Consider the following 16,029-nt stretch of genomic DNA (forward strand, 5'->3'; position numbering starts at 1 on the left):
TCTGGTGTTCCCTTTATTGTTGCTTTGTTGTCTTATTTATTATTTGGTGGCTGTCATAAATTTTGGTATAGTAGTTGTGACTTATTCACACTCTATACATTTGGCTTCCGCAACAATAACTACTAGCACAGTATGTTCCTGAACTATACATTTGGCACTTCATTTTGCTATGAATGAGTTGATAAAATATCACAAATGCCTAGTCTACATTTAAGAATAATCAAAAGATAATGACGCCCTATTATTTTCTCTAGTTTGTTGCCCTATGGCCTGGTCTCCTTTGCTCACTAATTGCTATGCTTAGTTAGTTAGTGTGGGCAAAACCTGAAAGAACAAGAACTTAAAAATTTATAAGCACAAAAAAGTATAAAAGAATTTGAGACTAGTGGATCTAAATTACAGCATCAAGCAGTTATTATTGAAGAATGGAGAATGTAAAGCAGTACAAGTGAGATTTGATAGGTGGTGGGGATGATGCAAATAGGCCTTCTACAACTCAAGACCACCATACATATGTTGCTATCAACACTTTCATGAGTTGAATAACTTTGAGATTAGAGGATTTAATACAAGATGCAATTAATGGAAGAGATAAAGCAGTACAAGTGAGATAGGATAAAGTAGGAAAGCTATGATACAAGTCCAAAGTGGATAGGTTGTGCGGACGAATGCAAAAAGGCCGGTTACAGCACAAACCACCATAGATGTCAACACTTCAACTGAATACTCCCATGTTAAGTCCTTTGCATACAACACAAATAACACTGTTGACATCCCCATAATGTTGTTCAAGATTACTCGGACATATATCTGCTTGTAAAACAAATGAAATAATATTAGAGTTGTCAACACAAAATTACAAATAAAAAAGAAAGCAAGTACTCTGCCGGAGGTTTCATGAGAAAATAAAGAGAAAAAATTCTACTGAACATAGTAATTGTGTTGGAGAATTTGAGATAGAGGAGAAGAGATGTAGACCTCGGAAAATGTCAAAGAAGAAGTTGTGGAACTCTGCTGGCTTGTTGAAGATAATAAACTTATTGCTGTTATTGCAGTTCTTGCATTGATAGCCAGAGGTACTATGATAAATGATAGGAAGAAAGAAGGCATGCCAATTGCATTTGCCAGTCGTATAATATTATCCATGAGTGGATCAGCACACAATGTTAATATAGCAGTGCCCAAAATCACTTGCAGCACAGACTTGCAGAATGCTCCTTTCAACACCAAAGAGTAGTCGAAACGTTTATGTTTTTCTCTTTTAGCCTCATCCAAGAACTTGTCGACTTCTCCCCATATCATCTGCAAAAATAAATTCCAAAACAAACTCTAGCTGTCAAAATATCTTGTACATATATACATCAGACACAAGACATATAGGACTATTTAGTTAGTAATATATTTTACTTTATCCTGAAGTTCTTCGGTACTCCTCTTGGCATTACGAAGCCAATATTTCACACCATCGAGAAACTCATTTTCGTCGATCTTGTTATCTTTATTTTGATCAAAATCCTTGATGATTTCCTCGATAGAGCCTTGGTGATCTAGATGTGCTTCTCTGATTTTGACATTTTCCGTTAGTTTCTCCAGTTCTGATGGTGTTAAGTAACTGTTTTGATCATCATCTAACTTATGGAAGAGCCTGTAACACGATCAGATGATAAGGATTAATGAGACATTGATTCTTAGGAGCTTGTGAAATTTCTCCTCTGAAGATTTATTGAAAGTTTCTCTCTTGAATTTTATTAAGCGTGGAGGGCTTTAAATAGCCTACTCTGAAAACAGAAAATCTGTAGAATAAAATTCAAAAGCCTAAAATATCTAAACTAAACTTATCTAACTAAAGTTAAATTCAAACAAAGAGTTCTCCTACAACTAGACTACTTATTATTCTAGTAACATATGCAAAATCCAACAAACATTACCTTTTAATAGCTTCTATGTTGGGGCTACCGTCATCTTTTAAAAGGCCTTCGGATTCAATTGCCTGGTTCTGTATTTGTGTGAGAACTCTTGGCATGAGCTCCTGAATCTTAACTACTTCTTTTTGTTGTCCCTCAGTGTACGCCTTAACTACCTGCATATATATGGAGTTGCCAAAATTAATCATTTTACATAGTACTAGCTCAAATTATGATCATATTCCACCTTGTTCCTATCAACATCCTTTTATTTTGACTAACTAAAAGTAATTCTTTTTGTCACAGATAGAGTCACTAGTGTCTATATTAGTGAAAGAGAGCAAAAGAAGAAGATTTGTTTTGCCTCATCAAAATATTTCTTGATGGAGGTGGAATCGCCCTTGGATTCCCGTATCAACTTCTTGCATCCCTCAATGAACTCTTCCTCATTTATCCTTTCATCTCCATTTTTGTCGAATATCCTTGACAGTGTTGACAGGGCAAAGTTACTGTCCACTTTAACCTTTCCTGATTCAAGCTGGTTTACCAGTTCTTCTAGTTCAGTGAGTGTTATGGAGTTGCTCCTATCTTTGTCGGCTTTGGTAAATAATCTGCACGAGTGAAATTATCTTGACTTAAATAGATCAAAATGCTGCTACTTTAAATGAATTGTAGTATTAACTGTACGCCAACAACAACAATAACAACAACAACCCAGTAAAATCCCACGGGTAAGGGTAGTGTGTACGCAGACCTTACTCTTACCCCGCTGGAGTAGAGAGGTTGTTTCCGATAGACCCTCGGCTCAAGATAGTATTAACTGTAAGTCTTGGTAAATATATGAGGAAACAAGACTTTTCATAAGAGTTTAACTTCTACACAGTGATGTGTAAAAAGGAAGATGTTTACACTTCCAGGTGACTTAAAAGTATGGGTGGTAGATTTAACTCATTATTTAAGGGTGTCAAAAAATGTTACCCTTTGAGCACGTTAATGTCAGGACGTCCATCTTTAAAGAGATTTCCTCTTGCCTGCCTTTGGATATGCTCCACAAATACTTTCACCAGGTTTTCGTATCTTATATATTCTAAACACTTTTCTTGAATCAATGGATTCCACATCTATATATATCAGAACATAAACAAACATGTTATTATAACATGAAGTACATAAAAGAGTGACTTATATGACCTTAAGTAATAAATAAATAAAGTGGTATTGGATAATAAACCATAAAATTAGGTTGTTGATCACCTGATATGCGAAATATGACAGCAGCAATGTGACTGATACTATGAGAGCAACAAGAATGGTGATGCGCTTTCCCACTGATGAACTAATGATATCGATGAATAGCATTATTATGAATGGTGCAAGGGAGAGAAACATGACACCGGCTATATAACCAGTTAGATCATTTGTTATGATTCCAGTACCTGTAAAGAAAGATCTCATTCTTATGATGCTTAGTTGTATCTTTTTCCAAACTTCTTAGTATGAAAAGGAAATTAACATACTCTTTAAGTCTTTCATTTTCAAAGTAGAAGAAGATGAGTCTGCACTTTGTGTATTTGAATTTCCTGAGATGTTTTGTCTCCCAAGTATGACACATATGCCCCAGAGCACAGTAAGATTCAAGACACTGGAACCAACATTCGAACCGAGTGCAGAAGATACCGATAGTTGAGCTTGCTCTCTACTGATCACAAGTCCAGATACTGAAAAACCAAATGCTAGCTAGTTAGAATATAATTTCCAAAAAGGAAGAATTGGCTAAATCCCCTACTGAATTTAGAGATGTAGCCATGTTGTTTCAATGCTTAAAGGGATGAGAAGCAGGGGCAGAGCTGCAACCAGGTTGTTAGTTGAACACCCTGTTGCGGAAGCCAAATGTATATAGTGTGAATAAGTCACAACTACTATACCAAAAATTATGACAGCCACCAAATAATAAATAAGACAATAAAGCAACAATAAAGGGAACACTAGAATTTACGAGGTTCGGCTAATTTTGCCTACTCCTTGGACACAACCAATATTTTATTTTACTCCAAAAATACAAGTGAAATAATACTAAAGAGAGAAGATACAAATGCCTTAAACAGATGAGAAGGCAAATGAGAGGTGTGTATAAATCCTAAACATTAAGCCTTCTTTTATAGGGGGAAAATCCCCCAAAACTTAAGAGCCCACCGATGTGGGACAAAAATTTGCCAAATTCAACAAATCTCCACCTTGGCAAAATTCCACATCTTCAATTCTCTCTCAATAACAAATTTTGATTGTGTCTTCATCTTCAATCTTCAGTTTTCAACAATGTTGATCAAATCCAAACAATGTTGAAACTTGACCGCAATCACCACCTTTGTCAGCATATCAGCAGGATTCTCCGTAGTATGAATTTTCTTCACTGTGACTCCACTTTCTTCTATGATTTCTCGTACGAAATGATACCGAACATCAATGTGCTTCGTCCTTGCATGATACACTTGGTTCTTCGCTAATTGAATAGCACTTTGACTATCACAAAAAATTGTGATACCCTTTTGTTCAACACCAAGCTCTTTTAGCAATCCTTGAAGCCAAATTGCCTCTTTCACAGCCTCTGTAATAGCCATGTACTCTGTCTCTGTTGTAGACAAAGCAACTGTTGACTGCAAAGTAGACTTCCAACTAACTGGTGCCTTTGCAAAAGTAAACACATAACCAGTAGTTGATCTTCGTTTGTCTAGATCACCCGCAAAATCTGAGTCACAATATCCAACTACAGACTGATTGTCTTCCTGCTCAAAAACTAACCCGACATCTACAGTATTATGAATATACCGTAAAATCCACTTCACAGCTTGTCAATGCTCCTTCCCTGGATTGTGCATATATCTGCTAATAACTCCAACAACTTGTGAAATGTCAGGCCTTGTGCAAACCATTGCATACATCAAGCTACCAACAGCATTTGCGTATGGTACCTTTGACATATACTTTCGTTCAGCTTCATCCATTGGCGACATAGTAGTACTTAGCTTAAAATGGGAAGCAAGTGGAGTACTAACTGGCTTAGTCTTGTCATCTATGCCAAAACGTTGAAGTACTCTCTTCAAATATTCCTTTTGAGATAAACAGAGTTTCTTTGAACGTCTATCTCTAATTATCTCCATGCCAAGAATTTTCTTTGCCTCACCCAAATCCTTCATCTCGAACTCCTTCTTCAGTTGAATCTTCAACTTATCAATTTCTTCCGAATTCTTGGAAGCTATCAACATATCATCAACATATAGGAGAAGATATACAAAGGAACCATCTTTAAGCTTGTGCAAATACACACAATGATCGTATTTGCTTCTCTTGTACCCTTGCCGCAACATAAACTCGTCAAATCGCTTGTACCATTGTCTAGAAGATTGTTTCAATCCGTACAACGATTTTTCAAGTTTGCACACCATATTTTCTTTTCCAGCAACTTTGAATCCTTCTGGCTGAGTCATGTAGATTTCCTCCTCCAAGTTTCCATGTAAAAACGCAGTTTTTACATCCATCTGAATTGTGCTACCAAAGCCAACATAATTCTAATGAAGGAATGTTTTACAACTGGAGAAAACACTTCATTGTAATCAATTCCCTCCTTTTGAGCATATCCTTTGGCCACCAATCTTGCTTTGTAGCGAACATTTACTTGGTTAGGAAATCCTTCTTTCTTTGCAAATACCCATTTGCACCCAATTGCTTTCTTTCCCTTCGGGAGATTGGCCAATCTCCATGTATGATTCTGATGAAGGGACTGTATTTCATCATTCATGGCAATCCTCCACTTATCTTCTTCTGAACTTTGGACAGCATCTTTATAAGTGGTAGGAACATCATCAGCTACAATTGAGGTTGCACAAGCAACTGTCTCTATGAGACGAACAGGTTTCGTTATTGTTCTTTTTGGCCTGCTGGTTGCTATTGATTCAAGTTGTTGTTGAGGTTCCTGAGTTGGAATCTCCTCTACTGGCTCTCCTTCCAGAGGGTAATCTTCATTTGTTTCCTCCTCTGCTTCTTGTGTAGGAAAAATAAATTTTCCCTCAAACTCCACCTGCTTAGAAGCACCTTTATTTTGTTTGGTATCTTCTGTTACCTTATTTACCATAGCAGATTCATCAAAGGTAACATCCCTGCTGAATATTACTTTCTTTGTCATAGGACACCATAAGCGATATCCTTTGACTCCAGAAGTAATTCCCATAAAAATAGCCTTCTTTGCCCTTGGATCCAATTTTGACTCCGTCACATGATAATATGCAGTTGAGCCAAACACGTGCAAAGAGTTATAATCTACAGCAGGTTTTCCATACCATTTTTCAAATGGTGTCTTGCCATCAATAGCAGCAGATGGTAGACGATTAATGAGGTGGCATGCATATGTAATTGCCTCAGCCCAAAATTCTTTGCCCAAGCCAGCATTGGACAACATACACCGTACCTTCTCCAGCAAGGTCCGGTTCATACGTTCTGCCACTCCATTTTGTTGTGGTGTATGTCTAACAGTGAAGTGTCGGACGATGCCATCATTTTCACAGACCTTATTGAAATGATCATTTTTGTATTCACCTCCATTGTTTGTGCGAATACACTTGATCCTCTTGCCTGTTTGATTCTCCACCATCGTCTTCCATTTGAGAAAAATTCCCAACACTTCATCTTTGCTCTTCATTGTATACACCCATACTCTTCGGGAAAAATCATCAACAAAGGTTACAAAATAGTGCTTCCCACCCAATGAAGGTGTTTTGGAAGGACCCCAAACATCAGAGTGTACATAATCCAAAATGCCTTTAGTATTATGGATCGCTGTACCAAATTTAACCCTTGTCTGTTTCCCTTTAACACAATGCTCACAAAACTCCAAGTTGCAAGCCTTTACTCCTTTTAACAATCCTTGATCTGATAGAGTTTTCAAGGATTTTCCTCCAGCATGTCCCAAGCGCATGTGCCATAGCTTGGTTGCTTCTGCTTCTTTGTCATCACTGGATGTCACTGTCGCTGTCCCAATAACTGTACTGCCACGATAGCGGTACATATTATTATTCTTCCGATTAGCCTTCATTACCACTAGTGCACCGGAGCATACTCTCATCACTCCATTTTCTGCAATGATTTTGAACCCTTTTGATTCTAGGGCTCCCACAGAGATGAGATTCTTCTTCAAATCCGGTACATATCGAACATCTGTCAATGTTCTGATCATTCCATCATGGTTCCTTAATCGTATTGAACCAATGTCATATGAGGTAAGAGGGCTGTTATCCGCTGTGTGGATGACTCCATATTCTCCTTCTTGAAATTCCACAAACCAGTCCCTGTTGGGACACATATGATGGCTACAAGCCGAGTCCATCAACCATATGTCTGATGATGTTAATGACTCTGTTGTAACTAATGAGAAGTCTGAATCATCACAATCAGCTACATTTGAATCCATAATGGCCTTTCCATTATTATATTTGGCCTTATTCTTCAACTTCGGACAGTCTTTCTTCCAGTGCCCTTTTTCTCGACAAAAGGCACATTCATCTTTGCTGGGTCTGGATCTTGACTTGGATCTTCCCTTCTTTGTCCTCGTTTGATTTTGAGGACGACCCCTCACAAATAGTGCTTCTCCTTCTCCGCCCTTCTGTTTTTCTCGCTTTCTTTGTTCATAGCTGTACAAAGCCGAACAAACTTCTCTGAGAGAAACTTCGTCATTTCCATGGAGTAGAGTAGTTTCAAGGTGCTCGTACTCATCAGGAAGTGACGCCAACAACATCAAGGCCAAGTCACCATCATCATAAGTTGTATCCATATTTTGCAAATCTGTGACCAACTTATTGAAACTGGTGATATGTTCATTCATCGTGGTACCAGGAACATAGGTGAAGTGAAACAGTCTCTTCTTCATGTACAATTTATTTTGACTGTTTTTCTTCAAAAATTTATCCTCCAGTGCTTTCCATAATTTACTTGCAGAAGTTTCCTTTGTGTATGGATATTTCTGCTCTCTAGCAAGGTAGGATCGAATGGTACCGCAAGCAACACGGTTGATAATTCTCCAATCTTCTTCTCCAATAACATCTGGTTTCTTTTCTTCAATGGCCAGATCTAGCCCTTGTTGAAAAAGGACATCTAGAACCTCGCCTTGCCACATCCCAAAATGTCCGGACCCGTCAAAAATTTCTACCGCAAATTTCGCATTTGACACAATTCTTGTCATAAGCGAAGATGCCAATGATGACGTATTGTTGACACTTGATGTAGATTCTTCTTGTTTATTGTCTCCCATATTTGACACAAATATTATTTAATAGCTGACGACACAAATCAAGATTATTTCCTTTCTGATGTAGAAGATCAGACTAAGCTGCAACCACAGAGCATACTCAGACAGAACCTTGACTCAGTTACCAAGATAAATCTTTTCTGATGTGGAAGATCAGACTATGCTGCAACCACAGAGCATACTTAGACAGTACCTTGGCTCTGATACCAATTGTTGCGGAAGCCAAATGTATATAGTGTGAATAAGTCACAACTACTATACCAAAAATTATGACAGCCACCAAATAATAAATAAGACAATAAAACAACAATAAAGGGAACACCAGAATTTACGAGGTTCGGCTAATTTTGTCTACTCCTCGGACACAACCAATATTTTATTTCACTCCAAAAATACAAGTGAAATAATACTAAAGAGAGAAGATACAAATGCCTTAAACAGATGAGAAGGCAAATGAGAGGTGTGTATAAATCCTAAACATTAAGTCTTCTTTTATAAGGGGAAAATCCCCCCAAAACTTAAGAGCCCACCGATGTGGGACAAAAATTTGCCAAATTCAACACACCCGTGGTCCGAAAATTATACTATGTATATAAGGTCAAACATTACTTTTGCTACATATATTTTATAATTTTGAACATCATTAGTGATATTGCTTGCTCCGCCACTGATGAGAGAAGGACTAATTAACAATTGCTAGACGATGTGGATCAAACATGCTACTTATAAGGATAACAGTTCAAGTTCTCTGCACTGACAATGTGACTATTTTAGTTAACTTATAACAATAAGTCATCAGAGCCAGTGTTTTAAAAGGCGTTTTCGGGGCGAGGCGCACCAAAAATGCCCCGAGACAATGGTGTGGGGCGAAAGTTTCAAGAGGCGTACGCCCGGGCGTTCGGGCCACGTTTTTGTAGTGAGGCATAAGCCCAGAGACTTTTTAAAATTAAAATAAAAATTGTTAAATAAGTCCTTCATATAATACCCAAACTAGTGTTAGAACCCGCACGATGCGCGGATAATTTGACAGAATATTAATCTTATAAAACTATGATCTAATATATCATATTATTTTAATAAATATTAATTACTACATTAAGACACTTGTCTTAATGTAGTGCTTTTGCTTCTCCTATTCTATATAGATAGATTCTCAAAAATCAACTTGTAATTACTCGAAAACTTGAAAAAGGAACTTAAATATATTAAATTTAAAAGTCAAGACCTTTTTTTATTAATTGAAGCCCTAATTTATGATTTTTCTCAATTCTTTATCTTATCCGCTAGTATACTAATATCTCCCAGAATCAACGAATATTCAAACTTTTTTTTACAAATACAAAGAGAACTACATTCTATTTCATAGTAGCAAGTTCAAAATTCAAATTGCAAGTTAGTCATCCTTTTTGTTCTTTCATGTAAAAATTTTTATTCTTTTCCACTCAAGTTACTTGTGTTTGTAAGTAGCGTATAATAGATTGTTTTGACTAGTTTGTTGTGGGGATGAAGCATATATATAACACATTTATAGTTTTCTTTAATTTTTATGCAATTTTACCTATTTATAAATATTTATTGTAATTATATTATTTTATAAAATATTAAAAATTAAATACCCTCGGGGCTTACGCCCCATGCCTCGGGGCTTACGTCTTGTTGAGGCACATGTAAAAGGACTCGCCTTATGTCCACGCCTTTTAAAACATTGATCAGAGCAAACTTGATATGGTAACATGTGAAATAGGATAATAACCTGCTATAACAAGTTAAATTGTACTGATATAATATTTTATGATCCTATGAAATACTTATGGTACTTGAACATTTCCTTGGAAAGATAAAAAAAAAGTTATAAGGAATAGATAATTACCAAACGCCATAACAATTCTTGGCCAAGTTATAAGGGTTGGAAAGATACTTGCACCAAAAATTCCAGTGTCAAGAATACTAAAGAGCCTGTTGCTTCCTTGGGACAGTACTTTCTCACCAAGAATTAGCAAGTACTGAAATGTGAAAATCATGAATATGTACCCTCCAATATTTTCTGCACATGGAAAGAAACCATATATATGTTTACATTCATCCCCTGAAGTTATAATTGCCTTTGAGCTGCCTAGAATTAGATAATCTGATTGATTCTTGAATTGTTCAACTCCATTTGAGATCAATTGAGTACTTTCTGAACCTTCAAGTTTCAGAATACGCCCTTCAATAATGGGAAAAACAAAGATCAAGATTGTAATAAAGAAGAAAGAAAAGCTAGCCATTGTAGAGAAAATGAAGAAAATTTTGTGCAACTATGAACCTCAATGTTTATTACTTCTTAGCTGCTACTGGTTAATATTTATTGTACTCAACTGGAGAAGTGAAGTTGCAGAATAGCACATCATGCTCACATCAGAAGGTTGCATCATCGTAATATTTTATTTTGTCCACCAAAAACATAGTAGTTAATTAAGAGTTAAGACTCGAAAATTTAGAGTCTATATTGTTTAGGTTATAATTGAAGACTTACAGATTGTTTGGATGGTTGTTACATATCGTTTTATAATGTATCGTATCGTATCGTATCGTATTGTATTATATTGTACTGTATTGTTTGATGAATACTATGTTTGGATAGATTGTGTCGTTTTCTATCGTTTCATGATATCACGCACCAACAATATGAAGAATAAACTTGCAATGTTATAAATAAAAGTTATCATACAGGGTAAAATTACTATATAAAAAGGTAGGGTAAATAATAAAATAAAATTATTTAATAATACTGAAGGGCGAGATTGTGAGAAAAAGACAAGGTAACGATGCGACCACACCAAATCGGTCGTTACATAAAGTGACACATTTCATCGTTACGTAACGACGAATTTAACGACACGATAAATTTTTACTAACAATCAAAACAAATATTGTATTTAAAGTAACAATACGATATAATAATACAATAAGTAACAACCATCCAAACAAGCGGTTAGTGAAAACATAAATAAAAGTACAATTGAATAGGACATCATGCTCACATAAGGAGGTTGCATCATCATAATATTTTATTTTGTCCATAAAAAAATATTTAATTAAGACCCGAAAATTTAGGGTCTATATTATTTTAATGAATAATTGAAGACTTAGTGAGAACATAAATAAAGTAGCACAATTGAATATTCATATAGTAGTATGGTTGTCAAGTGGAGGTGCTAGAATTAATATTAATTTCCTTCCAGTTGGTGGTGCAAAATGTGGTTAATAATGGACAAAGAGTGGTGACGCGCGCATGAGATTAATGGTTTAGCTATAATAGTATAATTTAATTAATGATCTCTCACATGTTTTAATTCGAAGACAATTAGGTTATAGGATTTCTTTGATTCCTAGTACACAACTTGGTCCAACGTTGTTCTTTCTTAATTTCCACCATTTAATTATTGCCTTGGAAACAGCCTCTCTACCCTTCGGGTATGGGTAAGGTCTGCATACATATTACCCTCCCCAGACCCCACTTGTGGGATTATACTGGATCGTTGTTGTTGTTGTAATTATTGTCATGGAAATAAGATTTCAAAATACATTAATTCATCAAAATCAGAAAATTAAATGTGTCCACGAAATCATCTTTCACTCGGTGGTTAGATCAATTGCCTCCAAGAATATTTAAATAGTAACAAAGTTTAGCAGTAACTAGTTGATTTAATTTATTTGGTCTTCTGGTAACCACTCTAAATATTTTATAGAAATAATCAAACACCATAATCTTTAGCTGGCTTCATCAAACCCACTTGTCTGGGTATCACAGAAAAAAAAAAGTAAACGAAAGAACCCTTTTGATTGGTGCTTACGCAAAACTAATATGTGTAAGTATTTAGAGTTTTATCAATTAATTAAAGTTAATTAATGTATATTATAACAATATTAAATGACTTAATCATGATAAATTAATATGATTTAGAGTAAAAATCGGGTGCAGAATAAAAAAATATAAGGTACATTACGGGGTCATTTGATATGAGGTATAAGAAGGTATGATGTTGGTATAAAAATTTAATACCACCTTAATACTTTGTTTGATTAGCTAATCAGGTATAAGTTATTCTAGGATTAAAATTAACACAAGGATAACTTATACCTTGTAGAGGGTGGGGTAATTAGCACTGGAATAACTTATACCTTCTTTTTAAAAATTATGCAATTGTCATTTTCAATACAACATACCAAAAAATGGATGAAAATAATCCTAGCATAACTAATCCCAGCATAACTTATCCCGGCATAAGCTGTATGCAAATTTAATGTGTAAGTTGCATTGTTTATCACATTGCTTGACGTTTACTTCTTATTTGTTTATTCATATTATGGTTACTAATTTATTTTAGTGACAACGATGAAAATGACAAAAACTAGGAGGACGACCAACTTGTGAATTAATGGGACTTTTTTGGCAATTTTGGATTTTTTAATTATTTTTAGTATCTTTCTAGTTTCTAGTGCAATTTTTATACTATATTTTTTGAAATTTGATAGCACTTTCCTCATGTTTAAGGTTAAATATTTGTCGAGCATAAATTGTTGATGAAGACTAAAAGTATTAGATTTTGACAAACTTAAAGGATCAAAACTGTCTAGTACATGCTTAAAGGACTATTGTTAACCTATCTTCAAACATAAGGGGCCATTATTGTCAACTTATAGAAAACTTAAAAAACCAAGACTATTTAGTAGTTAGTACATGCTTAAAGGGCGACTATGAACCGATCTTCAAACATAATGGACCATTTTGTCATTTTCTCGAAACTACATACCTGTATGTATTTGGATTCTCTCTTTTTGACTGCTAGTTCCCCCTCTTTAATTTCCCGATCAAAAACCTCTCCCCGTCCGACAGATTCCGCCATAATCGGCGGCATTGCAGTGCTGTCTTTGTCCCAAGCTTCATTGAAAAATCTCCAACAGTGAAAGGCATGGCATTATGGCTTTCTATCAATTTCAACTTCTGTTGGATTTTACGAAACTGAGTATAGGTAATGGTAAGACGACCCAATTTTGATCTATTAATTCTTTTTCAGAGAGAATTTTCCCTGCCAAGTATTTGTTTGCATAAGATTTGTCATATTCTACGTTGACGTCAAACACAAAAGTCCTTTAAGTTGAAAACCATGATGACTGAAGGTAAGTATATTTAAAATTACCGAAGGTACTATGCTTTACATCAAATGGTGTTGTGATAGGAACTCAACTGAATTCCAGCTAAGAAACGAAGGAGAAGCTCACCTAAAGGGCAAATATGGAGAATTGCCCTTGAACAGTGTGCTCGATTAGAACTCAACAATGGAGTTCTGAGTAATTGAAGAGAGAGAGAGAGAGATGAGAAGAATATAGAATTCTTATTCAAACATTACATGAGAAATTACAGAATTGGGGAAAATTCAATCTATATAGGAGGGCGGGAAAGTTAGTTGTAACTAACTTTAGGAACTCCCCTTCCTTCAGCTGCCTAGCGCGTGCAACTCACGTGAGTTTCTAACAACTTTTTAACAAACTCCTAACTGATTTAGCTAATGGGGTATTTAGCTAATAGGATCGTATCAACTACCCCCCTCTACAGACAATCCTTGTCCTCAAGGATCAAATAAAGGAAACCTCTGCTTCATGACATAGTAGTCTTCCCAGGTGCTATCTTCAGGAGTAGCATTAAACCATTTGACTAAAATCTCAGAAACAGCACGCCCATGTTTTTGAATCATGCGCCTATCCAGTTTAGCTTCAGGTTCCAATAGAACATGACCTTCATCGGAGAGCACCACTGGTAAGGTAACTGTGGCTGAGTGAGATCCAATCTTCCTTTTCAGTTGGGAGATGTGGAAAGTGGGATGAATCTTTGTACCAGCAGGCAGGTCCAAGGTGTAAGCAACTGCTCCCACCTTAGCAATGATTTTGAAAGGACCAAAAAACTTGGGTGAGAGTTTCTGATAACCATGTGACTTGAGAGAGAGCTGTCTATAAGGTTGTAACTTGACATAAACCCAATCTCCTACTGCATATGCCCTATCAGTTTTTCCTTTGTCAGCTTGGGCCCTCATCCTATTCTGGGATTTCTCCAAATGAGACCTCAACAGTCTGAGGGTGGCCTCCCTAGCCTGTAGACTTCTATCAACCAAGTCCAATTGGGAGTCAAAACTCATATAAGGAAGCAAGGGAGGAGGCTTCTGGCCATAAACTGCCTCATAAGGGGTCATGTTGGTGCTGGAATGATAGGATGTGTTGTACCACCATTCAGCTAGTGGCAACCACTGTGGCCATGTTCTTGGTTTCTCAAATGTCATGCATCGAAGGTAGGCTTCTACACATCTGTTAACCACCTCTGTCTGGCCATCTGTTTGAGGATGGTAGGCTGTGGAAGTTAGGAGAGAAACCTGCTGTAACTTGAACAACTCCTTCCAAAATTTACTTGTAAACACAATATCCCTATCTGACACTATAGACTTAGGCATTCCATGAAGTTTTAACACCTGATCCATGAACACCTGAGCCACTTCCAATGCAGTGTAAGGATGCTTGAGGGCTATGAAATGGGCAGCCTTGCTCAGTCGATCCACCACTACAAAAATCACTTCTTTCCCAGCAACCTTAGGAAGGCCTTCAATAAAGTCCATGGAGATGTCTTGCCAAACCTTCTCTGGTATAGGTAAGGGCTGGCGTTATCCTGGATAAGCCACAGTCTCATTTTTGCACTTTTGACACACATCACAGCTCCTTATATAGTTGTAAACATCCTGCTTCATTTTCTTCCAATAGAAATCTTGTTTAAGCCTTTTCAATGTGGCTGTAATGCCAGAATGACCTCCTATAGGACTGTCATGGTAATAGGATAAGAGTTTAGTTCTGAGTGCTTGATCAGTACCAATCACCAATTTATTCTTCCTGCTTAGAATCCCATTGTGAAACCTATAGTAAGGTTTAGTGGTTTTGCCTTCCTGTATGGATTTGATAAGCTGTTGAAGTGTAAGATCCTGAGTCCGTGAAGCTTTGACTGATTCCAAAATATCTGAGCTAACATTGGAAATGCTATATAGTTGAATGCCTTCTTCCCTCCTAGATAAAGCATCAGCAACCACATTCTCTTTTCCCTTCTTGTAGTCAATAGAATAGTCATAACCAAGCAACTTGACTAGCCATTTCTGCTGGCTTGGAGTAGTGATCCTCTGCTCCAACAGGTACTTAAGGCTGTGATGATCAGTTCTGATGGTGAATGGTCTTCCCAGCAAATAGGGTCTCCACTTTTGTACAGCAGATATCAAGGCTAGTAATTCTCTTTCATATACTGATAGTGCCCTGTTCTTGGCTGATAAACCCTTGCTAAAGAAAGCAATAGGTTTATTGTTTTGGGCCAGAACAGCTCCAATCCCCTTACCAGAAGCATCAGTCTCAACTGTGAATGTTTTTGAAAAATCTGGGAGAGCTAGAACAGGTGCTGAAGTGATAGCTCTCTTCAATTCTTCAAAAGTAGTATTGGCTGCAACATTCCATTGAAAGTTACCCTTTTTGAGCAAGTCAGTTAAAGGCCTTGCAATAATACCATACCCCTTGATAAACCTCCTGTAATAACCAGTCAATCCCAAGAATCCCCTTAGACCCTTGATGGAAGAAGGTAGTGGCCAATCCAGCACTCCTTGTACCTTCTGATTGTCCATAGACACACCATGCCCAGAGATAATGTGGCCTAAGTAGTGAATTTGAGTTACTCCAAAAGCACATTTACTCTGTTTGATGAACAAGGTATGGGATCTCAGCACCTTGAAAGCTTCCTCCAGATGTACTAAGTGGTCAGTCCAACTT

At 36.6% G+C, this 16,029-nt stretch overlaps 1 protein-coding gene across 1 annotated transcript; it reads right to left on the reverse strand.

Moving 5' to 3' along the window:
- Positions 1-392: 392 nt before the first annotated feature.
- LOC104241728 (sodium/calcium exchanger NCL1-like) lies at positions 393-10,520 on the reverse strand. The gene is made up of 9 exons (XM_070171686.1): positions 10,070-10,520; positions 3,422-3,622; positions 3,159-3,340; positions 2,883-3,025; positions 2,269-2,515; positions 1,929-2,080; positions 1,408-1,645; positions 979-1,302; positions 393-810 (listed from the first exon to the last, which is right to left on the reverse strand). Exons 1-9 carry the CDS (start codon positions 10,464-10,466, stop codon positions 580-582), a joined length of 2,115 nt encoding a protein of 704 aa, XP_070027787.1. The 5' UTR covers positions 10,467-10,520; the 3' UTR covers positions 393-579.
- Positions 10,521-16,029: the final 5,509 nt, after the last annotated feature.

Source organism: Nicotiana sylvestris, chromosome 4 (genome assembly GCF_000393655.2).
Source record: "Nicotiana sylvestris chromosome 4, ASM39365v2, whole genome shotgun sequence".
NCBI classification, from domain to species: domain Eukaryota; kingdom Viridiplantae; phylum Streptophyta; class Magnoliopsida; order Solanales; family Solanaceae; genus Nicotiana; species Nicotiana sylvestris.